Here is a 25,349-nt window from a genome sequence, read left to right as displayed (position 1 = left end):
CAAATATGCAATGTGTTTTCAATTTGCTGGATAAAGTCATGTTCCCAACCTTGCCACAGGTTATGCAGATCTCTCTGACAATCCCAGTCAATAGCTGTAGCTGTGAGCGGTCATTCAGTGTGCTGAGACGGCTCCACACTTGGCTGAGGTTTACAATGGGACAAGACAGGCTTCACCATCTAGCTCTCTTATCGGTTGAGAGGGAAGAACTTGATAAATTGAGTCGGAGTGATTGACCGTTTGGCCAAAATGAAGCCTAGGCGGAACAGTTTAATGCTCAAAAAATGAATCAACTTAGTCTGGACTTGGCTGGTGAGCTTTGTTTTCTTTTAGAATATACATGCTCTTTATTTTATATATATATACTCATAAATTAACTCTTTATTGATTTATTGAAATGTTGTAATTGTACATTCTTGAAAAATATATAGGCTAATTATTCATTATTAACATTGTGTAATGTAGAAGAATGCAAATGTGCAAGAAAGTTTTCTCTCCGGTTTCTATTTTCTAAAGTTTTCTATTTTCATATACAGTGTGTATGCCTTTTATGCCACACACACAGAATGTTGAAGATACTTACTAATAAATATTTTCATAAACATTACAGTTTTTTCAAGTTGCTTACACACTAAAAGTGGGACTTGAGGCTCACTCAGTGAAAGCATTCACTCATGTACTGAATCTTCAGACCAAGTCTGCAAAACTGCAAGCACATTATGCGCTTTACAATCAGGTTGAAATTGAAAAAAACCTTTTTGCAAACCTCTAAACACAGTTCTCTACATGCCACACTCATTTACTGACGACCTGTTGATTGACAGCAGCGTTTCAACACAGACCCGCCCCCGCTCGTGAGCGAGCTGTCAATCATCATAGTCTGCATTGTTGATACGCTGGAGCACTGTCTATGAGCAGAATGGCGTCTCAGTGAGTGTGGTGTTCTCGGGTGTAATAAGGAACACAGCATCATGTTGATGTTCCTAAATCCGAACCGCTGAAGACGCAGTGGCTGAGTGTGTTTTCGAAGGGAATATTCCCCACGATCAACAGCAATGCTTTCATGTTTGCGCGAATCATTTCTCACACCAGACTGCTTTATAACCGAGGGTCAGTAACGTTATAAAGCTGGTTTTACTAAGAAGCTGCTCCTTCAAAAAGGATCGGTACCAACTATTGGTGTTCCTGCTGCACCTCCAGAAGAAGAAGTGAGTGTAACGTTTTATTAACCTTTATATTAATATTTATATTAATCTTTGCAAATCGCTTGCTGCACGCTTCACGATGAATGCGGCTGTTTACACTCAGGGTACATTACGCATGTTTTATATGTACGACGTTCTCAATATAATTCATAATCCCACGTTTATAATGAACAACGCGTTATGGTTATTGTGTTATTGTGTTACGGTGTACGCCCAGAGCAGAGGGGCGGGGTCAGCAAAGCTCATTATCATTTAAAGACACATGCACTTAAACGGCGTGCTGAAGACAGAGCTGGTTTTGACCAGGTAAAATTAGTGTTTTCTTACAATTCTAATGAGAATTTTTAATTAAAGTATATTAAAAACTTTTAATTTAGACCCTAAAGAATCATATTAGCTTGTACAAAAATGACATTATATGACCCCTTTAACACGCTGAACACACACTGATGCTTTATAGAGTCTGTACTGAACCTGTGAAACTCAACACACACTCCTGTGAGACTCAACACACACACTCCTGTGAGACTCAACACACACACACTCCTGTGAGACTCAACACACACACACTCCTGTGAGACTCAACACACACACTCCTGTGAGACTCAACACACACACTCCTGTGAGAGAAGCATAGTAGAGCGAGTCTTTAACACGCTGAACACACACTGATGCTTTATAGAGTCTGAACTGAACCTGTGAGACTCAACACACACACTCCTGTGAGACTCAACACACACACTCCTGTGAGAGAAGAATAGTAGAGCGAGTCTTTAACACGCTGAACACACACTGATGCTTTATAGAGTCTGAACTGAACCTGTGAGACTCAACACACACACTCCTGTGAGACTCAACACACACACTCCTGTGAGAGAAGAATAGTAGAGCGAGTCTTTAACATGCTGAACACACACTGATGCTTTATAGAGTCTGTACTGAACCTGTGAGACTCAACAACACACACTCCTGTGAGACTCAACAACACACACTCCTGTGAGACTCAACACACACACTCCTGTGAGACTCAACAAAAAAAACTAAGGCAAAAGAAGTGTGTGTGTGTGTGTGTGTGTGTGTGTGTGTGTGTGTGTGTGTGTGTGTGTGTGTGTGTGTGCCTGTCTGTGTAAAATCAGCTAAAAAACGAATTTTGTACATTTTTGACCAAGTGGGGACCTACGTGTGTGTGTGTAAGTCCATACTCAGCAGCGCTCCTGTAGGCTGGAGCAGGAACTGCAGTGGTCCATTAACACACGTCGCTCACACTTCTCTATTGTCTGAATGGCTGCTGTCCTAGAGAGGATCTGAGACTGTAGAGCTGCTGTTTAACTGGAACTTTCAGTAACACTTTATAATAACTACACGCTATTAATCATTAGTTAAGCATTAGTAAACAGTTAATTCATTTATAAAGCATTAACATACATCAAACAGGATTTAGAGATATATGTGGTATAATATCCCGCTCCAGTGCAGTAGGTGTCGGTGTGCCACTGTTCAGCTGTTCCAAACCCTCCTGTAAAACACACGAAGAAGAGGAAAACGAAAGTAACAGCATCTGATCCTCGTTTATCACAGAACAGGCCCTGCGAGAGGCGGACGACACTTCCGACGCAGAAGATGTGATTTATAAAAACAAACTTGACGGAGAATGTGCGCACCTGCACGCAAACTGTGACCCATGTGTACGAACGTTTAGGAGACGGAGCAGTTTGGCGAACCGATGGTGAGCTGGAGTTAAATGTTGTTTTGGTCACTTTTTGACAGAACATTTTAAGAAAATTATACATATACAGAGAGATAATACAACTATAATTTCACTCACCAAGCCTATCACATGAAGCAAACATCCATCCATTCCTACATGTCCGCGGCAGCGAGCGCACTGGGCCGTTTAGTGGAACTGACGCACAGGCCTATATCGCAGATGAAGGACAACAGTACATCTTCATTATGAGTCATAATCATAAATACAGTGCATGTTCACAATAACAGTTTAAATAAATAAAAGAATGATTTAAAATATGTTTTACTTCTGATATAAACATTTAGATTAAATATGCCATTCTCATTAATGGAGTTAAACACTTAAATTACATGAAATCATTACTGAGAAATTACACAACAGTTTTTATATTCAATAAATATAAATGTATAATTATACATATATGTATATATATATATATATATATATATATATATATATATATATATATATATATACATATATATATATATAATACATACATACATACATACATACATACACATACATATTTATATAATAAATATAATGGCGTACGCCATTTTGGGCTTTCGGGCGCACGTACACTTTTAAGTGAGGAGAACGACGCGCGCGGACTGACAACAAGCGTTACTGAGTTTAAAATACTTATAAATTCTCTTCTCAGTGGACAAGACTGTGAGTAAGTTTAATACATTCTCCATTAAAGTCATTTGTAATTATTAGGAACGTTATATTGTATATTAAGCGAGATTTAAATTAGAGATGCACCGATTGATCGGCTGGTGACCGGAATTGGCCGATTTTCACGTGATCGGCCATGACCGGCGACCGGCCGGTCAGTCTGACATATGCCGATTTTATGCCGGTCAAATGCACTCGGGCGCCGCATGATTAACCTTTTGAGCGGTACGGTCTCATATATGAGATTTGTATGTCTGTGCCCATGAGAGTACGGTGCGGTGCCACATTTAGATGTTCAGTGACATCGCATAACTGCCAGATTCAAACTGTGCTTTCGCGCGTTGGCTGGCGCTGAGCCAGAGTCGGACGCGTTCAGCGCTGTGATGGCACAACTAAGCAGTGTTTTCAACCTCATAATGTTTATTTTAGGTTTCAGATATTTAAATACACAAGCACGATTAAAACAATACATTTGGAGTTTGTAAAACACACACTGATGTCTGTGGAAGCAGCAATAACAATCTATTCAAATATAATTTGCCGACATGTGTGTTATTCATATCAGACAAACATAGGGGAAGTAACTATAAAGTTTATTCTATTCTTCTCAGTTCACCGGCCACTTTCTTGCATTTATTTCGGAGAAACTGGTGAATTCACGTGCTGTAAATCCGACTGACAGGACAACATTGCGGCGCCCATCTCATTATAGATCAAGATTAAAGGTTTTTAAACGACCACTCACTTACACGTAATTTGAGAATCGGAATATCAGATAGGCTAGTTGATGACATGGTAAGCAAGTTTGTGAATATTTTGAATAAAAAAGGAAAAGTGAAATAAAAGCGACACATCTGTCATACAGTATTATTGTGGCTGCGGTGTATCGCGTGACGCGTCGCCATGGAAACATTAAAGGGAACGTTCGCCTTGAAAAAACTCACTCTGGGGGGTGGGGGGTGTCAGTTAGAATATTTTAAACTTACGCGTGAAAGGGTTAAAGAAAAGATGGAAAATAAATATTTGTGTGTGCTGTAAAGTGGTTAGAAAAAAATTAAATCGGAATCGGCTAAAATCGGTATCGGCAGGTCAAACTCAGTGAAAAATCGGAAATCGGAATCGGCCTAGAAAATTGTAATCGGTGCATCTCTAATTTAAATGTGAAGTTACAGAAGGCTGTTCTTCTGCTACTCCGAACAGACGAAGAATCTGCCAGAAATTACAATCTTTTGAAGTTAAAACATGAAGTTTTATTGAGAAAAGGTTATTGAACACGAATATGTTTCTGAAAGTTTTCTCCAATTTCCTCTTCAGTTTTAGGCTGTTGTTTTTGTGATGTGAAATCGAAAGTATTTTTGAAGCAGACATTTACAGTAGACAGACAGATGAAGCCTGACGTCAGTGAACAACAATCTGCTGTTATTAAACTGAATATCTCAGTTCATATATATATATATATATATATATATATATATAAGATAATGATTAGTAGTTATACTGTATGTCTATTATAATTCTGCTTACTTTTACTCAATCAGTTATTTTAGGATCATTTAAAAGTAATGAAATTAATCATCACTGTGAACTTGAAGTAATGATTAAATGACAAACGATTCAACAATTAATAAAGATTTGGTAAAAATGATTGTAAAATGATATTAAACTGTAATAGAGAATATAACAAATCAGCTTCAATTTTCCCACTCAAAGTTTTAAACACAATTTCTGTTCCCCAATTAATTAATATTTAGAGTCAGTTAAACTCATTAAACAATCAGAAATGATTAAGACCATTCGGTTATTTTACATGGCAAAATATTTGTCTGTAACTCACTTTATTTTCTAGATAGTTTTTGCTGTTGCTGTTGTTGATGATAACTCAGCATTCTTCATTATTGTCTTGAATAAGATGTTCTTCATCTGTGTAAAATGGTGTCATTTCCAGGTGATGCTGAAGGATTGAGTGTTTTCAGAAAGCAGTGCTGATCAGTTTTCAGTGTCAGTTTAGCTGCAGTATGTCAGAGGAAAGAGGAAAGGACTCTCTCTCTCAGATGAGTCTCTCAGAGAAACACAGGTAAGACTGCGTCTGTTTTCATCAGGTTAAACTCCACTGGACTTTGTGTTTCCCTGTCAATAACACAACTTTAAGCATTGGTTTATATTTGCACATGCTTTGCACAACTTTAATTTTTAACTTATTAAATTAACTCTGACATTGTCTAAATTAAATAGTAGTTAACTATAAAACAGTAAATTGTGTGAGTGTGTGTATTTCTGTGGAGGATTAGATAAAGACACAGATGTGTTTCAGACACAGTTGATCCTCCTTTACTAAAGTGTTTTCTCTCTCTCTCTGTTCTTTGTGTCATCAGTGTAAGATCAGGCTCACATGTGTCCAGCTCTGTGTCTCTGAAGAGTGATCGGTCCAAAGATATAGGACCAGTCTTCAGTGAGAAAACACCATCATCTAATAAAAGGTATTTTGTGTGTTTACATTACATTATATTGTTGTATTATTTGTCTACAGTGGTGTATATGATTGAACTTGACTGAATAAAACATTAAGCCACAATAAAAATCAATTCCTGGGAACCTTATGAAACTCATTCCAGTAACACAATTACACAGGAGACACAAGGAGACACAAATACACTATGGAAAATAGATCATGAAACTAAACGTATATGTTTATCCATCCGACTGTAGTCCTAAATGGACAAATGCACAGCTATACTGCATCTAATTACTGTTTGCAACATTAAACCTTTCCAAATGAGACTGTAGTATCTCCTGTAGTAAAGTGTTTTCTCTCTGTTCTTTGTGTCATCAGTGTAAGATCAGGCTCACATGTGTCCAGCTCTGTGTCTCTGAAGAGTGATCAGTCTAAAGGTGGAGGACCACCAGACTTCAGTGGGAAAACACCATCATCTAATAAAAGGTATTTTGTGTGTTTACATAACATTATATTGTTGTATTATTTGTCTACAGTGGTGTATATGATTGAACTTGACTGAATAAAACATTAAGCCACAATAAAACTCAATTCCTGGGAACCTTATGAAACTCATTCCAGTAACACAATTACACAGGCAGACACAAGGAGACACAAATACACTATGGAAAATAGATCATGAAACTAAACGTATATGTTTATCCATCCGACTGTAGTCATAAATGGACAAATGCACAGCTATACTGCATTTAATTACTATTTGCAACATTAAACCTTTTCAAATGAGCCTAAAGCATCTCCTGTAGTAAAGTGTTTTCTCTCTCTCTCTGTTCTTTGTGTCATCAGTGTAAGATCAGGCTCACATGTGTCCAGCTCTGTGTCTCTGAAGAGTGATCGGTCTAAAGATATAGGACCAGTCTTCAGTGAGAAAACACCATCATCTAATAAAAGGTATTTCATGAGTTTCTAATTGTTTGTCACACGTTTACTGTGTTTAAAAGTTGTATCAGTGAATATCAATCATGAAACATTTTTAGATCAAATATTTATAATTATTTATCATTGAATCATTTATCATGATATTTATCATTGAATACTCTGATAATTATTTGATCTGATAAATATTTATCAGAGTATTCACAGCTAATGCTTTTTCTCTTTCTGTGAAATTTTGCCTGGAAAATCAGTATTTATTTTATTTATTTGATTAACAGGCTTCAATATGAGACGTTAGACTCAGACGTTCAGACTCACAGGAACCACAAGAATTCCAAACACAATCTTCTAGGAATCTTCCAGGTAGGAAAACACATTTTTATAAATGTTTAATATTTACAACAACAAATATGTTATTGAACAAAGACATTTTATTTAATTCCTCCAGATCCATTTTGTCCTTTGAAGCACTTATACATTTTTTGTTTTTCTATTTGTTAAAAATATCAGCTGGTTAACATGTTAGTCTTTTAACTGGATTTTTGTATAGATATTATAGTTATTGAATAAATTGCGTTGACCAAATGTAGATGTACAATTTGGTTTAAATTGTGTCTTTTCTCTTACTTTTGTTTGAAAAGGAAAACACATTTTTATAAATGTTTAATATTTCTAACAAACCAAATATGTTATTGAACAAAGAAATTTAATTACATTTTTCTTGATCACTTATTTTTCCTTTTAAACACATTTTAGCACAACTTGGTTAGCATGTTAGTCTTTTAACTGGATTTTTTTATGTACATGTATTATAATTCTTGAATAAATAGTGTTGACCAAATGTAGATGTACAATTTGGCTTAAATTGTGTCTTTTCTCTTACTTTTGTTTATAGGATCTTGAGAGCAAAATAATCACATTTCTGGAGAATGAGCTGGAGAAGTTTAAGAAAATATTACAAAAAGAGAACACACAAGACTTTGTGAAGGACTTTATTGAGAACAGATCCAGTATCAAAGAATCAGCTCTTGATCTCACACTACATTACCTGAGAGAGATGAAGCAAGATGAAGCTGCTGATGCTCTAGAAGGTTAGAGACTCGTGATCATCTGTCTGATTGTCTCTTATAAATGTAGGAGAGAAAATGAAGACTAAAACTATCTATTTTCTGTTCCTGTGTTTAGATGAGCTGTTCTTCATTCATCAGCTGAAATGTGGCCTAAAGAAGAAGTATCAATGTGTGTTTGAAGGAATTGCGAAGCAAGGTGACTCCACACTTCTGAATAACATCTACACAGATCTCTATATCACTCAGGGTGGCAGTGAACAGGTCAATACTGAACATGAGGTGAGACAGATTGAAGTTGCTTCCAGGCGTCATGAAGCACAAGAGATACAGGTTAAATGCACAAATTTGTTTGAAGCTCCTGAACCAGACGAGGAGATCCGAACTGTACTGACAAAAGGAGTCGCTGGCATCGGGAAATCAGTCTCTGTGCAAAAGTTTGTTCTGGACTGGGCTGAAGGAAAAGAAAATCAAGATATCAGCTTCATATTTCCTCTTCCATTCAGAGAGATGAACTTAAAGGAGACAGAAATACTAAGTTTAATGGACCTTATAACTCAATTCTTCCCAGAGACAAAAGGACTGAACCTTACAAGAAGGAATCAATTCAAAGTGCTGTTCATCCTTGATGGACTGGACGAATGTCGCCTTCCTCTGAAGTTTGATTGTAATGAGACGTGGCGTGATGTATCGTCACCAGCCTCTCTGGATGTTCTCCTAACGAACCTCATGAAGGGAAATCTGCTTCCTTCTGCTCTCATCTGGATCACCACCAGACCAGCAGCTGCCAGTAAGATTCCTCCTGACTGTATCGACCGGCTGACAGAGATACGAGGATTCAGTGATGCACAAAAGCAAGAGTACTTCAAAAAAAGATTCACTGATCAGAATCAGGCCAACACAATCCTAGATCACATTAAACAATCAAAGAGTCTCTTTATCATGTGCCACATCCCAGTCTTCTGCTGGATTTCAGCCACGGTTCTCCAGAACATTCTGGAGGAGAAAAGAAATTATGATGTGAAAAACACTCAGGCTGATGAGATCTCTAAAACACTGCAGGAATCAAACACTGAAGACACTCCCAAGACTCTGACACAAATGTACACACACTTTCTCCGCTTCCAGATCCAGCAGAGCCGCCGAAAGTATGATGGAGAATACACACCAGATGTTCACTGGGATAAAGACGCCATCCTTTCACTGGGGAAACTGGCATTTCATCAGCTGGAAAGAAACAACCTGATCTTCTATGACACAGACCTGGAAGCCTGTGGTATTGACGTCTATAAGGCATCAGTGTACTCAGGCATGTGTACCCAGATCTTTAAGGAGGAAACAGGGATTGTTCTTGGTACCATGTACTGCTTTGTTCACTTGAGCATTCAAGAGTTTATTGCAGCCCTTTATGCACATCTGTTTCTGGACACCAACAAGACAAGTGTGTTTGATCATGAGTCTACAGAACAGGAAAACAGAAATGAAACCATGATTGATTTCCTCAAGACTGCAGTGGACAAGGCACTCGAGAGTGACAATGGACACCTGGACCTTTTCCTTCGCTTCCTCCTCGGTCTGTCACTCCAGTCCAATCGACGACTCTTACGAGGTCTGTTGACACAGCAAGACGGCAATGACCAGAGCAACAAGGAAATAGTTCAGTACATCAAGCAGAAATTAGAAGATGATCTTCCTGCAGAGAGATCCATCAATCTGTTCTACTGTCTGAATGAGCTGAACGACCAAACTCTGGTGAAAGAGATTCAGACCCACCTTAGCAAAGGAAGTCTCTCATCTGGTGACCTTTCACCTGCCCAGTGGTCTGCTTTAGTCTTTGTGTTGTTGACATCAGAGGAAGAGCTGGAGGAGTTTGAGCTTCAGAAATTCAAGAAATCAGACGAGTGTCTCATTAGATTATCGGCAGTCATCAAAACCTCCAGAAGAGCTCTGTAAGTCTTTTAATATATTTTGTCATGTTTTGCTCTGAAAAATGTCTTTATCTACATTACTCTATAGTGATTCCTCATCATGAACATGAACCTATCCCTGTAAAGCCTGAGATATGAAATTATAGTCTGAATTTTTTTTTTTTTTTTGTGGAGACAAAAAAGAGTTTATCAAACCTTTAGACAAAATATCAAAGACCATGTTTGCATGTTTGTCTTGTATCATATGATACACCAGACTTTAATATCTTGTATAGAATTATATATTAGCTCATGTTCATACTTATTTTATTGATATACCCAAACTGGGGTGAAATAATGTAATTTGGTACAGATGTTATTTATATTGCCAACAAATAAGATGACATTCTGAAAGGTTATAATATAAAACATTGAGATTTTTATAAAACAGGCTTAAATAAAGTACATATATATTACCACATCATATATTAGTTGTCCCTGTCACGTGTCAGCGTTTGTTTGGACTTTCAGTTTAAGTTTTGCTTGGTTCCTGTTTGCCTTTGTTCTTTTCCCGCCACTCCGTTGTTTCTATGGTTACCATCATTATCAGTTCAGTTGTGTCACCTGTTTAGTCATCATCGTCATTAGTGGTCGACCGATATATCGGCCGATATTTGGCACTTTTAAAATATCGGCATCGGCCGATACGTTTTTCTGATTGGCCGATGTGTTGGAAGCGGGACTTTTATTTTGACGGGCGGTGCTGAGAACACCAGCGCCTGATCATACAGCGCTCACTCACATTCTCTGTCTTCATTAGTTTACAATCTCTGTCAGTCATATCTAATACTTCGTTAGACAGAACTGGTAAACAAAGAAAGTAAATGGTATGCGAAAAAGTAAAGCGTTGCTTTTATATTATTAGTTGCAGAAAAGGCAAACAATCAGGCCAAAATACTTTCTCATTTACTGTCAACATTCAGCAAATGCGCGTCTACATCATTTAAACAAATCTCTGAATATCTAATAAACATTTAAAGGGACACTCCACCCATTTGCATTAAGCTTTGCATTGTTAGATACCCAGTCATACTATTGAATGGTCGTGCAACACTCTCTCATTTTCGAGAAAATCGTCATTTTGCGTCATTGTAGGAGGAAGTGTAAGAGGGGGGGATTTCTGTTGAGACTACAGACACTCGTTCCTCATCTTTCCCAGGGGGCGGGACCCGCTCACGCTACAGACCTATTACAGATCAGTGGGTGGGACTTTACTCTCTGAAACTGAAAGCAATATCCTCCATCTTGTTAGAAGCTAAGCTAACAGGCGCTGTGGAGACAGATGTAAAGTTATGACAATAGCGGAGGAGAGTGCTCAATATGATATAGAAGAAGAGGATTTCGGAAGTCTGATGCTTGAATCAGGTGTTTGTGGCTACCTTTACAAGCCGCATTATAGCGAAGAAGAGCAGCCGAGGCAGAAGACCTGCCTGCCGCGGACGAGGAGCCCGGACTGGCTCGAGTTAGGGCGGACTGGTGGCGCCGGTGATCTCACTATGCAACTCATAGACTGTAAGATGAAACTACGAACACAGAGATAGAGTCCGTCTGCGGCAAAGAATTTCAACGATGACAATTTCTCCTGGACGAAATCTCTGAATCAGACGAGGACACGGACGTTTGTGTTGAGAACTATCCTAGTTTCGCACCGCATATGTTCTGACTGAACATCCAGGTACCATGCAATAATTCACCTTTTGGAAAGAAATACAAACGAGGAGTTATGCACTAATGAGTTCGCCAACTAACTAGACATTTTGTGTGAATGTGAAATGAATTTCAAGCTCTGGTGGTAGCTAGCCTTGTAGACGGAAGAGTGATTTCTCTTATACGCAGATATGCGCTTTCTGGATTAGTGGGAGTGGCTTGCGGAGCTGTGCAATGTGGTGCATTGTGGGAGTTGTTGTCTTTCATACAAATGCGTCCTGAAGTTATTTTTTGTCTTTCCTCGGTCAAGAAGGCACCAAATTCAAAATTTATTTTACATTTCGACTACATATATGACCCACTTTAAATAAAAAACAATGTTCAAATGGGTGGAATGCCCCTATCACAAACCTTGCAGATTTAATGGAATCCAGCTGTGATATCTTGTGAGGTGTGCATTTGTAGCCTGATAAACGTGTGACTGCGAGTGACGGTCGAGTGAAGTGAGTGAATGCCAACAGAAGATCAGCTTCACAGGAGACGCGATCGAAAAACTTTAAATCCTTCATATTAAAATATGCTGTGCTATATCCACTGTGTCATATTCATATAGTTTTCACTGTGTGCTGTATGTAATATTAGCATTACCTTGTCTTTATTTGAAAAAATATGATTACCAGTGCGCACGATATTACCAGATTACTGAGTGCCCTGTAACAGTGTTTACTTCCTTTTTATTCATATATTCATATATTTTTAAACAATTACTTTATTGGTGAAAAATACTGTAGTTTAATGTAATAATAATGTAATGTAACATGTAGATCGAGAGATTTACAAATAAACATTTATCAAAAGCCTGTTGTATCATATTTAGTGTACACATTAAGATATTATTTTATACAAAAAAGTTTACTTTTTTGAACTTAGTTCAAAATCTTTTTTTTTCATATTTTTTTTCTAATTTAGTAAATATTAAGTAAAATAACTATAAATTTAATTTCAGTAATTGTTATAGATGCTTTTTTACTATCTTTAAATTAATGATATATCACCCATTGATCACCCTGCTCTCTAAGATATCGGCATCAGTCGTCAGTTAAACTTTATCTTGAAATATTAAAAACAAATACAATTTCTTAGGTTTAAGTAATCTTAGCTTTACTTAAATCATTAAAGATTTTATATCAAAAAGACATGTGTACATGTGAATGAAGGCATTTTTAGTATTATAGTGAAAGGCCTTTAACTTGCCATAAAAGTGTGAACTGTCTCATCTAATAGTGTCGGTGCAGTCAAGTCAATAATATTGTTGAATATTAAGTGTCTCCAACTAAGGAAGCCAGAGGCAACAGTGGCAAAATCCCAAACTCCATCAGCTGACAGAAATAGGGAAGAAATCCTATAGCTATAAAAATATTTTTTTTCAAACATGCTTCATTTTATCTATTAAATTTGTCACTGAATAAAAAATACTAATGTACAGGAAATAGTGTTTTTTGTAGATGAATGCTGTTTGAATGCATTGTATGCTGTTTATGTAAAAAATAATAATGGAACATGTATTTAATATTTGTATTTAGAAAATGTATTGTATGTGTTCCGTCTAATTCTGTGTTGTGATTTATTGTAGGTTAAATGATTGTAACTTAACAGACAAAAGCGGTTCAGCTCTGGCTGCAGTTCTTGGATCAGACAACAATCTAAAAGAGCTGAACATGAACAATAATAATCTGCAGGATTCAGGAGTGAAGCTGCTCTGCACTGGACTGAAGAATATAAAGTGTAAATTGGAGATACTGAGGTAAGTTGAGCCACAGGAGTCACATGACTAAAGTAAGGTGCAATGACTGACAGGACGATCCCGGAGGCTAAAAGTTATGAATAAGAATTTGATGAAGTTATGAAGGTTTGTCTTTGTTCTATTGTTGTTATGTTTTTCATTCAAAATAATAATGAGCCACAAACTAAGCAATCCAAAGATCTTTTATTTATTTGTTACAATATGGGTATAGCAAATCATCCTTATCAATTATGTTAATAAAAGTCCAATGTTTAATATAAGTGAATTTATGATTGTACTATTTTATTATTGATGTATTTTCATTAATACTAATGAACCACAAACTAAGAATTTGTTTTAAATTTAGGGGGAAATCCAAAGACCTTCATTTCTCAGTGTTACAATGGGGGTATACTATGCCATCTGTCTTATTTGTTTTGTTGATAAAAGTTTGATCAATATAAGTGAGGTTGTCATTGTGCTGTTTTTTTCACTGAGTAATGGTGCGTTCACACCGGACGCGAATAGCGCGTCAGGCGCGAGTGATTTCAATGTTAAGTCAATGTCCAAGACGCGTTACGCACGTAAAAAATTCCTGCGGCGCGAATTAGGCGTAGAGCGCGGCGCGGTAGACGGGAATACGCCTCATTTGCGCGTCAAGTTCGTGCGGCGCGTTAAGCGCGTTACGCGCAAATGATTTTATTAATGCTTTTTGTGCATTCACGTGTTTGACGCGAATTCGCGTTTGCCGCCCGAGTTGAAAAATCTGAACTTCTGCGTCAATTCGCGCCGCGTTAACCAATCAGGAGCCTGTTTGCTGCTGTCACGTGGTGAAGTGACAGTTTATAATGTTATTTTATGTTTGGCCTCAATAAATTATTTTGTAATATGACTAAAATGCACAACAAAGCAAATCTTTCACATAAAAACTCGATTTCAATATATGAGAGATACTCATTTTGTATTGAATGCTATTTATTCCATATCTATTCTAGATATATGAAACATTATTAATCTAATGTAAAGACAACAAACACAATTTAGTGTATAAAAACAAAAAAACAAAAAAAATCACAGGACAGGTTTCACTTTTGGAGGCTGGCTCCATTTATTATCAAAACAAAAATAAATGACAGATTAGGTGCGGGTGAGGGTGAACCTCGCGCCGGGCTATACAGCGCGGGCTGGTCATGCAGAGACCACTCGAGGCCGAGGCCTTATACGGCCTACGCTGTCCTCGTCAGCGTCCTCACCGTTAGGTCCACCAAACCTAGCTCCTGGAGCAAATTGTGAAACTCCTGAAACCCTCCGGAGGGTCTGGTGGACCCGAGTACAGCGATGATGTCCCCTACGCAGCTGTTCTGCTCTCCAGAGCATATACGAGCCAGTGTTAATTTTGGCAGCCATTTTTGATTTAGTCTTAGTTTTCATCTTGAGACGAAAATACTTATTGGTCTTAGTCACATTTTAGTCATTTTGTCTTTCATAGTTTTAGTCTAGTTTTAGTTGACGAAAAGTCATTGCATTTTTTTGTCAACTTTTAGTCAAACTGCAGTTACCGACATTAATTTTGGTAGCTATTTATATGTAGTATTTAGGCAAAAAAAATCCAATTTTTTTTATCTCTAGGCCAATTCAGTTAAGCTTATGAGAAATGTAAATTAAGGTAACAGGCTGTATTGACATTGCACTCTTTAGCAGTAGCACTTGTGCAATTCTACATACCCCTTTTCCTTAGTTCAGTGGTTTTTAGAGTGCCCTACCCTCTGGTACCCCCTATGCAGCTCTCTTCCTCTTAGACTGCAGTCACACTTTTTCCATTAAGGGACAATATATATATATATATATATATATTTTTTTTTAATTAAACAATGTTCAATAAATATGCAATGATGGTAAAAACGAAGTGATACCGGTACTTTTAAAATATTAAATTAAAGCCAGTAGTAAGTCACTGTCTTCATGAGTGAGTCATGGAGTCATTCATTCATTCATTCAGTAACGAAGCAAGCTGCTATTTTTATGAACGGGTCATTGAATCTCACGATTCGTTCAAAGCCACAGATTCGTTCACGAATCACCGCTGTGTGCTGCAGTTCTGCTGTGGCTTTCGTTGCAAAATAGAGCAATAAGCCTACTGACAATACTGTTTTAAATGTAGTACATTATTTAATGTACCCTTCTGTTTGTTGAACTGTTGTATAAAATCAATGTCACATTTGAAATCGTGTGGATATTCAGGAAACATTGCATTCTTGCTCGTATAATATGATCACCATTAAAAACACTGCTGGATATCAGCTAGTGATGTATGTCTCGAGACCGGTCTTGGTCTCGAGACCGGTCTCGAGACCACTTTTACGTGGTCTCGGTCTTGTCACGGCCTTGACGGTCTTTGGTCTTGGTCTCGGACCTCTTGGTCTTGGTCTCGGACCTCTCGGTCTTGTCTAGGTCTCGCTGTCTCAGACCGACATAGTGGTCGGGGGATTTAGCAATACAATACTACAATATCCATGACGACACAACGTTCGATAATGCAATTATTATCCGCAACGGAACGGATTGAAGCGCGCGTCCGAGTGCTGACATTGCAGAGTGTGCGCGAGCCACACGAGAAAACATTTTATCCGCGCCACTGATCGCAGCGGCAACGAGCACTTTGATCACTTGGTTTAAAAAACACATATCAGTGACATGATGGGTTTTAACTTCATTCAGGAGTCATTCATTTTGGGTAACTGCTAACTGCACAACTAACGTTACACAACTGACAGATGACTTTGAGCGCACCGCCAACGGTGTGTGTGTTGTGTGTGTAACCATAGCGACAAAACGACCAACTTTCGGATCCCGCCTATAATTTCGTTTTTAAAAATGTAATTATGTATTTAAAAGTTGCAGAATGGGTTAATTTGGAGTCTGAGACTCCGAAATCGGCAGAGATAGGCAGGCATTTGCTTGGATGAATTTGTGTCTTTGATATCTCTCTCTGTGTGTGTGTGTGTGTGTGTGTGTGTGTGTGTGTGTGTGTGTGGTGTTGTTGTTGTTTGATTACAGTATTGGATTTAAGATGGTGTTAGACTAAATAAATGGTCTTTTAAATATCATCTGCATATCTCCGTTGTGTTGACTAAACATTAGGCCTAATCCAAGTTTATAATTGTGTATCTTTAATTTGATGTTATACAATTTAATCTAGACATTAAGTATAATTTCAATTGGTTACATATTTCTCATTCTTTAGACAGTTGTTGGAGGAGCAAGATGGTGTTGGAGGTGTTTGATGTTTTGTCAGATGAACCAGTCAGTACCAGTCATGTCAGTTCTCAACAGTACACAAAAGTTAAGGGAGTCTCAATCCTCTAATTGTGCAGTAACAGCCGTCATGCAATTGCTACACATAGTTGATCTCACCCAGTCTGCAAAAAACATTTACAATGAGCTCACAGTCACACACATGACATGGTTTGTCTCTGTATTGTTCTGCCTGTGTAGTTGAAGTAATACCATCTAGTATTGAATGTAAACTGCGGCTGAACCCTATGCTGCTGTTCTTGAATTCACAAGTTATTGCTTAGCTTCAACTAGTCTGTTTTTTCCCCCTCCTAGTGCAGCAGATTAGTAAAAAAATCACTATCCGGTCTCGACTTGGTCTCGGTCTTGGTCTCGACTTGGTCTTGGTCTCGACTTGGTCTGTCTTGGTCTTGGTCTTGGTCTTGTCTTGGTCTCGATACCCTCTGGTCTTGGTAGTGTCTTGGTCTCGGTTTAGGCGGTCTTGACTACAAGTCTAATATCAGCCTATATTTTGATCGCATATTTAGTAGCACAGATAGCGCAAACGGCTCGTGGCAGAACACAGACCGAGAAAATCTCAAATGAAGATCGCTAAACTCCAGCTTACTCGTCTGTGTTTTCAGATCATCCGCGCTTCTTCAGCAGTGTAGAGAGAGCGCGCGCGCATGGTTGCCAGATACTATTGAAAAGACCGGGTAGAAAACGTGTTCTTTTAACAGAAAAGCTCTGACTGGGGGTTTAATTATTAAAATCTGGCAACTGTAAGCCTGAGCGCTCGTAAAAAACAATGTGTTGTCGTCTCCTTTATTTGACACAAACAAGTGGTTTTGGTTAAGTTTGAAAAATGTTTAAACACATTTCAGTCTCGTCTTTTTTCGTCAACGATATTGCATGTGTTGATATAGTCACAGTTATCCTTTAATGACGTGGGTGTCGTCTCTCATCGTCTTGTCTTAGTCAGGGGAAAAAAGGTCGTCAACGAACATTTTTCGTCATAGTTTTCATTAACGAAATTAACACTGATACGAGTGGTGACTCTCTCGAATAATGCTAATGCTAATGCTCGATAAACATCTAAAAAAGATGGCCGCCAACGGGTTTCGAAACTTTCGCCTCCGGATTTCGCCTCTAAAAACTTTTGTTTTTGTCGAATTAACGCAGTGGTCAAGCGTATAACTAGACGCGGCAGGCGCGAATTTGACATGCTATTCGCGTCCGGTGTGAACGCACAGTAATACTGAAGTGACATTAAGCATTCATTTTGTGCTGCATTCATTTGGTGCTGCACTGTAATGCAAATAATTGCAGGGGATTATAATATTTAGTGGATAAAGTATTTTCTAAATATGTATATTCTACTTCTTATAAGTTAACACTTAAATTGGGCTGTTTTTGTTTATAGTAATTAATAATTTAGTGATTTAATCGTTATTTGCATACCTGGTGTTGAGTCAGAATTCAGATGATTCTGTTAGAGCTGGTAAATCGGCCACAGAAACGAGGGTGAGATCTGGTAGAAATCACTTATCTTAATATTTTATGTGACAGGATTAATGTATTTGAGTGCTTTTGAGGGAGCTGTGTATCTTTGATTCTGCTTTCAGCATTGCAGCTAGTCTCGACTAAACACTTCCTGTAGTTTATGAGTGTTTTACACCACTGTGAAGGTATTTTGGTCCGTTTGTCTCACTCATCCTTGCAAAGCTGCTTCAGCTCAGTGACATTTGTAGGCTTTCCAGCATGAGCTGTGTTTCGAGTCCGTCCACAGCATTTTAATGAAACTGAAGTCTGGACTTTATTGGGCCATTCCCAAACTTTAATTTTCCGACCATTTTCAGGTTGCTTGTTGTGGATCATTCAGATCATAGACTTTCAGAGCTGTACAGTTTTAGATAATTACAATCTTGAAAGGGATGTTGACATCTAACATATTAAAGTTCTCTGAGCCTTTTGTTTGCCTCCATATTCAGGTGTCAGTTTTTGCAACTGACTTTCAATACATTTGTACAAAGAATAAAATAAAGTTCAGTTTAAGGATTTATATTGTTCAGGTGTAACTGATTAATCAGCTGAGTGTTTTCCTCTCTGTTCTAGACTCTCTAACTGCAATGTGACAGAAGAAGGTTATAAAGCTCTGGCTTCAGCTCTGACATCAAACCCTTCACACCTGATAGAGCTGGATCTCACAGGAAATGATCCTGGACAATCAGGAGTGAAGCAGCTCAATGATTTACTGCAGGATCCAGACTGTCAACTGAAGACACTGAGGTGAGACGGGATCTAATAATGAACTAAATTAGCTATATGCAGGCTAAATATTCGTAACTAGTATATTATTTTAGATGTATAATAAGCTGGACAATTTGTTGCATCAAAATGATCAAGATCAGATCAGATGCTGCAGGTTCTGTCATGATGATGATAACCGTCAACACAGTTTAGTTGTGATACGAGCTACAGGTCAAATAGACATTATGGGTCAGTATATGTGCTGACATTCAGGAGTATACCTTGATAATTAACAATAATAGTTTTGCATCAAGCCCAGATTCACTCCATCAGTCTACATCTGGAGAGATGTCCACAAACATGCAGTTTCACAAGCCAGTTTTCTCTGTGCTGATGTTTCTCACTCCTCCTGCTTTAAAGACAGAAAGATCTTAATTTCACACTCTGTATTCACACTGGTAATCATGATCTAGTGGGCTTTTGCCCTTCTGCTCTGTGAGACGTTTCTGTTGTCATGAGTTTGCTTTAGGACTGAGTGTTGCTCTAGTTTCTTTTAAATATATATTTATTTGTGTATTTAAATGTTTAAAGAAAAATTTGACATCTAAATTAACTTAAACTAACTTAAGCTTGCTTTTAAAACAATAAATTTTGTTTTATCGTATCAATCATTTTTGTAATGTAATTGACATTTAGTTGATACCTGAATTGCCTCTTCTGCAGGTTTGTGAGTCCTGCTGCAGAGGAAGCCTGTCAGTATGTGAATAGAGTTGTGGGTATAAACCCGTTACTCCAGAGAGAGCTGAATCTGAGTGAACATGAACTAGGAGACACACGAGTGAATCAGATCGCTGCTCTACTGCAGGATAAACACTGTCAACTCAACACACTGACGTGAGTATTGCTCATTTATTTATAATATCTCTTTACTTTTAGTTGTAATGTTAGCTGATGATAATATTTCCAGACAGACAGTTTGATCATGGGTCAATAATTATTGCAGTTTCTGTAGAGGCAGAACAATGTTTTTTTTCTGACATCAGGATCAGAACTGTTCATAACCCCATTCAATTTAATCTTTGTATTTCACAAATGGGGAGGGGATACACCGCTCTACAGTAATTTGAAAGTGATTGCAGTACCAGTTTTGGCCACAATCTTACATACGGCTCCTTTAAATGTACAATGTGTAGTCTTTCTCCATGTGACCTTTACCTTGATATCCCTGTTTATTTGTCAGCAAAAGTCTGCTGGATGAAGATGAACACGTTAGTTGATCATCATAGATCCGAGTCATTTTCTCTTTCTGTCTTCAGTCTGAGATATTGCAGTATTACAGAGAAACAGTCTCATCCTGACTTCAGCTCTGAGATCAAACCCGTCACACCTGAGAGAGCTGGACCTGAGCGGGAATAAACTAGGAGACTCTGGAGTGAAAAACCTCAGTGATCTACTGATGAACCCACAATTCAAGCTGGAGAAACTACAGTTAGTATCATTATACTGTACAGCAATTACAGTGTGACTGAAGTTTATTTATTTGAAGACAGCAGGGCTTATGTTTCAGTGTTTATAGCAGTGCACTTTCTGGGTTTTTAAACTAAAACACTTTATACTCAATATCTCACAATGAGTCTGAGTTCACATTATATTTGTGTAAAATTCTTCACATTCATGATTTGTTTGTAAGATAATCTCTCTTCCTCTGTTTGTGTCTTTCTAGTCTATTCTACTGTGGCATTACAGATGTTTCTTCTTTAACTCAGTCTTTGACTAACTCAAAAGCACTGCAGTTTCTAAAAGAGCTTGAGCTGATTTTGTGCTGCATTCATTTGGTGCTGCACTGTAATGCAAATAATTGCAGGGGATTATAATATTTAGTGGATAAAGTATTTTCTAAATATGTATATTCTACTTCTTATAAGTTAACACTTAAATTGGGCTGTTTTTGTTTATAGTAATTAATAATTTAGTGATTTAATCGTTATTTGCATACCTAGTGTTGAGTCAGAATTCAGATGATTCTGTTAGAGCTGGTAAATCTGCCACAGAAACGAGGGGGAGATCTGGTAGAAATCACTTATCTTAATATTTTATGTGACAGGATTAATGTATTTGAGTGCTTTTGAGGGAGCTGTGTATCTTTGATTCTGCTTTCAGCATTGCAGCTAGTCTCGACTAAACACTTCCTGTAGTTTATGAGTGTTTTACACCACTGTGAAGGTATTTTGGTCCGTTTGTCTCACTCATCCTTGCAAAGCTGCTTCAGCTCAGTGACATTTGTAGGCTTTCCAGCATGAGCTGTGTTTCAAGTCCTTCCACAGCATTTTAATGAAACTGAAGTCTGGACTTTATTGGCCCATTCCCAAACTTTAATTTTCCGACCATTTTCAGGTTGCTTGTTGTGGATCATTCAGATCATAGACTTTCAGAGCTGTACAGTTTTAGATAATTGCAATCTTGAAAGGGATGTTGACATCTAACATATTAAAGTTCTCTGAGCCTTTTGTTTGCCTCCATATTCAGGTGTCAGTTTTTGCAACTGACTTTCAATACATTTGTACAAAGAATAAAATAAAATTAAGTTTAAGGATGGATTTATATTGTTCAGGTGTAACTGATTAATCAGCCGAGTGTTTTCCTCTCTGTTCTAGACTCTCTAACTGCAGTGTGACAGAAGAAGGTTATAAAGCTCTGGCTTCAGCTCTGAGATCAAACCCTTCACACCTGATAGAGCTGGATCTCACAGGAAATGATCCTGGACAATCAGGAGTGAAGCAGCTCAATGATTTACTGCAGGATCCAGACTGTCAACTGAAGACACTGAGGTGAGATGGGATCAAATAATGAACTAAATTAGCTATATGCAGGCTAAATATTTGTAACTAGTATTTTATTTTAGTTATACAATAAGCTGGACAATTTGTTGCATCAAAATGATCAAGATCAGATCAGATGCTGCAGGTTCTGTCATGATGATGATAACCGTCAACACAGTTTAGTTGTGATACGAGCTACAGGTCAAATAGACATTATGGGTCAGTATATGTGCTGACATTCAGGAGTATACCTTGATAATTAACAATAATAGTTTTGCATTAAGCCCAGATTCACTGCATCTCTCTACAGCAGGTCTATGAGTCTCCAGATGTTCACAAACATGCAGTTTCACAAGCCAGTTTTCTCTGTGCTGATGTTTCTCACTCCTCCTGCTTTAAAGACAGAAAGATCTTAATTTCACACTCTGTATTCACACTGATAATCATGATCTAGTGAGCTTTTGCCCTTCTGCTCTGTGAGACGTTTCTGTTGTCATGAGTTTGCTTTAGGACTGAGTGTTGCTCTAGTTTCTTTTAAATATATATTTATTTGTGTATTTAAATGTTTAAAGAAAAATTTGACATCTAAATGAACTTAACCCTCTGAGGTCGGCAAACGCGCCCCCGCGTTTTGCTGGATTTTTTTCACATAGCAGCAACATAAACTTAAAAAAGTCCGTCATTTACGGTCATATTAATAAAATAAATACATGATTATAAACTATAGAGGGTCTTCTTTTTTTGTGTACACTCACATTAACATCAAAACCTTGTTTTTATTTTTAAATAAATAAAATAAACAGGGTGCGCTTTCAGCTCACTCTGTCTCCGCAAAAATCTTTCTGAAACAAGTCTGGAAAATGAACTGAAACTCAGCTAATACTTATCACACAACCATGAAACATGCGTCTAAAGAAAGCTTTAAATTTCTACTTTTAAATAAAACAATTCACATTCAAAACAAATATTCTCCTGCAATGTAATCTGTAAGAAACTAAAGAGAAGTACAGTTTCTCCCGTCTCACCTAATTATCGGTAATGAGTTCACACCCACTCGCAGAGCGCGCTATTCATAAGATAATGAGCTGATGTGATCTATGCAAAATAAGGTAAACGCCCCCTGAAATGCCTTAAAACCAGCAAGTTTCATTTATTCACTTTCCTGCGCTGTTGGAAGATGACACGAGTTCAAATTTTGCTCAGAAGAAGAGCAGGACTCTGACGACGAACGTTTGTATTTTGAGCGACGAACGTTGAGCGACTTGATCCAGCCGTGGATAATATTTCGGGTAAGTCTTTTTAAATTTACTTGCATTAGTTGACACATGTTCGCATTTATGAGGAAAAAACAATATTACGTGACAGTTCTCCATTATGGACGCGAGCGCTCTGAAGCAGCACTAAAAGACTTTCAAACTTTCACAGAGACCTCAAAACAGAAAGCACAAATCCATTCTTTAAAACGAATTTCGTTTTGTTTTAATTGTATCTTAATTTTAATATTATTTTCATTAACAAATTTCCTGGATTTAATACATAAAAAGTAAAAAGGCTAGCAATCACAACATAAGGTGCTTGAACTGGAGATCATCATGAACCAGACCGTAGCCTACTCGCCTCGCAGGTCTAAAAAATGTGAAATATATTTACAGAAAGCTGGTTCTAAACAAAACCATCCAAAACAAAAAACTATGTAGCCTAATAAATGTGCATTTCTCTGGTGTGTTCACTAGCCTACTGCGAAGATCGCGAGTCAATAGCCTATCGTCAACTTCATCTTTGCCAGAAGTTAATAAACAATTAAAATGTCTTATTGCAATATTTTACATATTCATAATCATTATTTTTGCTGGATCTTTGAGACAGCTTTTTAGGTTTATGGCGTTTTGGAAAAGAGCTCTTCACGTACAAACACCGTTTCACTAAGGCACAGCGGCCCTTCAGCACATAAGAGAAAGAAAAAAAGAGAAAAAGCACAGACTTACTAATTACGAAACTTTGATGTGGTTGAACAGGTGAAACAGTCACAAATTCCTCAGCGCGTCCTCCTCTGATTGCTGTGATCTGACTGAAAAAGTGCGTGCAGGAGCACATGCGCAAAACGTAGGTTTGTAAAATGTCCTTTTTTTCAAAATGACATATGATAAAATAAAAATAATTAATTTATCATTTTACAAAACGGTTTTGCGCATGTGCTTCTGCGCGCACTATTTCGAATTTACGTAACGTTTTTGACGACACAGGACCATGGGCTGGGCCACTCGGAGGTTGCTTCCGGGAATAGTAGGCTACTGCCCTACAGTATTAAAAGTAGCATATAATTTATAACATATTATTGTTTATAAGGTTATAGTGTGCGTTATTTGTTTTCTCTTTAACTTCTTTCAGCTCTTTTCATGTTTGGGGGGTCGGATTGTACAAGTTACTTTTGTTTATCGCTCACAATTGCTTTGTTTATAACAGACTGATTATTTTTTTTATTTTGGTCACATTTGATTTGCTTAGAGCAAATTTAGAACATTATGTTCCTCCACATAGAGGAATTACAATAAAACAGATTGAAAAACAAAACCTCCTCTACTTCTTTTGTTCAGGCTGCGATGGGCCATTAGTCATTGGGGGGGTGTCTATGTCACACCCCTGGTCTGAATCTCATTAATATTTATAGCCATTACCACTCCCATGCATAAACCTCTTCTGACAAAAAAACTGTTTTACAACGTTTAAATCAATGTATTGTTTTATGAGAACGATTAGGCAGGATGATTTTCACATCATTTTGAAGAAAAAATCCTAGGCAACAACATCCATTTGTCAAAAGTCTTGTGGACACATATTTACTATATGTTATGTGGTTTTATTTCAGCAACTTTCATTTTTATTTTTTCAAATAACCACGCATAAACATTATTCTCTAAAAAACACAAAGATTTACAAGCATGTTGATCAGATATGATGGTAGCCCTGTTTGTGCTTTATAGAGTGAATTTACACCTTTGCCATTAACATGTTTATAAATAACTGAAAAAACAACAAATGTCAGAGCATGTCAGAACATCTCCAGGGCCCAGAAAACCCCTCAGACTCCAGAGGGTTAAAGCCCATGTTGCAGGTTAGAGTACCCAGTAAGCCAATGTATGGAAAAATAATGTAGGAACTAGATTTAAATATAAACATATACTTATAAAACGCTATTTAGGCTTCTGGAGTCGTTTTTGTGAGAAATTTTTACTTCCGCATTTGAAAATCGCTTAAACCGCCGAACCTGAAGTGACGTAACATGAGGTAGAGCGGTCAAAGTAAATCAACTAGCGAATAGGAAAGCAATGGATCGCAATGACAGCTCGGAAAGGGAATTGTAGCCTAAATGTTTACTCATATGATATATATATATATAATTCATTTATAATTGATATATATTATATGATGATATCATATAATTATGAGCCTGATATGAAGCCAAGTGAGCAGGACAGGCCAGGGTTAGACAGAACAACGGTGAGTTGTGGTGTGAGGAGAACA

General features: G+C 37.5%; 2 protein-coding genes across 2 annotated transcripts in view; both read left to right on the top strand.

The window, feature by feature from the left end:
- Nucleotides 1-25,349, top strand: part of LOC311291902 (uncharacterized protein) — a 322,068-nt gene that overhangs the window by 39,880 nt on the left and 256,839 nt on the right. Inside the window, exons 15-17 of the mRNA XM_084411257.1 lie at nucleotides 18,874-19,047; nucleotides 19,732-19,902; nucleotides 21,663-21,836. Coding sequence (XP_084267383.1) covers nucleotides 18,874-19,047; nucleotides 19,732-19,902; nucleotides 21,663-21,836 — 519 coding nt within the window. The remainder of the gene's footprint in view (nucleotides 1-18,873; nucleotides 19,048-19,731; nucleotides 19,903-21,662; nucleotides 21,837-25,349) is intronic.
- Nucleotides 2,738-25,349, top strand: part of LOC311291904 (protein NLRC3-like) — a gene marked incomplete at its 3' end in the record, with an annotated part of 146,391 nt that continues 123,779 nt past the window's right edge. Inside the window, exons 1-5 of the mRNA XM_084411259.1 lie at nucleotides 2,738-2,931; nucleotides 5,579-5,707; nucleotides 6,464-6,571; nucleotides 6,932-7,036; nucleotides 7,300-7,384. Of these exons, the coding sequence (XP_084267385.1) occupies nucleotides 5,649-5,707; nucleotides 6,464-6,571; nucleotides 6,932-7,036; nucleotides 7,300-7,384 (357 nt within the window). The 5' untranslated portion in view covers nucleotides 2,738-2,931; nucleotides 5,579-5,648. The remainder of the gene's footprint in view (nucleotides 2,932-5,578; nucleotides 5,708-6,463; nucleotides 6,572-6,931; nucleotides 7,037-7,299; nucleotides 7,385-25,349) is intronic.

This window comes from Rutilus rutilus (genome assembly GCF_951802725.1).
Source record: "Rutilus rutilus genome assembly, chromosome: 6".
Lineage (NCBI taxonomy): Eukaryota > Metazoa > Chordata > Actinopteri > Cypriniformes > Leuciscidae > Rutilus > Rutilus rutilus.
Note: the sequence above shows the minus strand (reverse complement) of the source record. Positions and strands in the feature narration are given on the sequence as shown.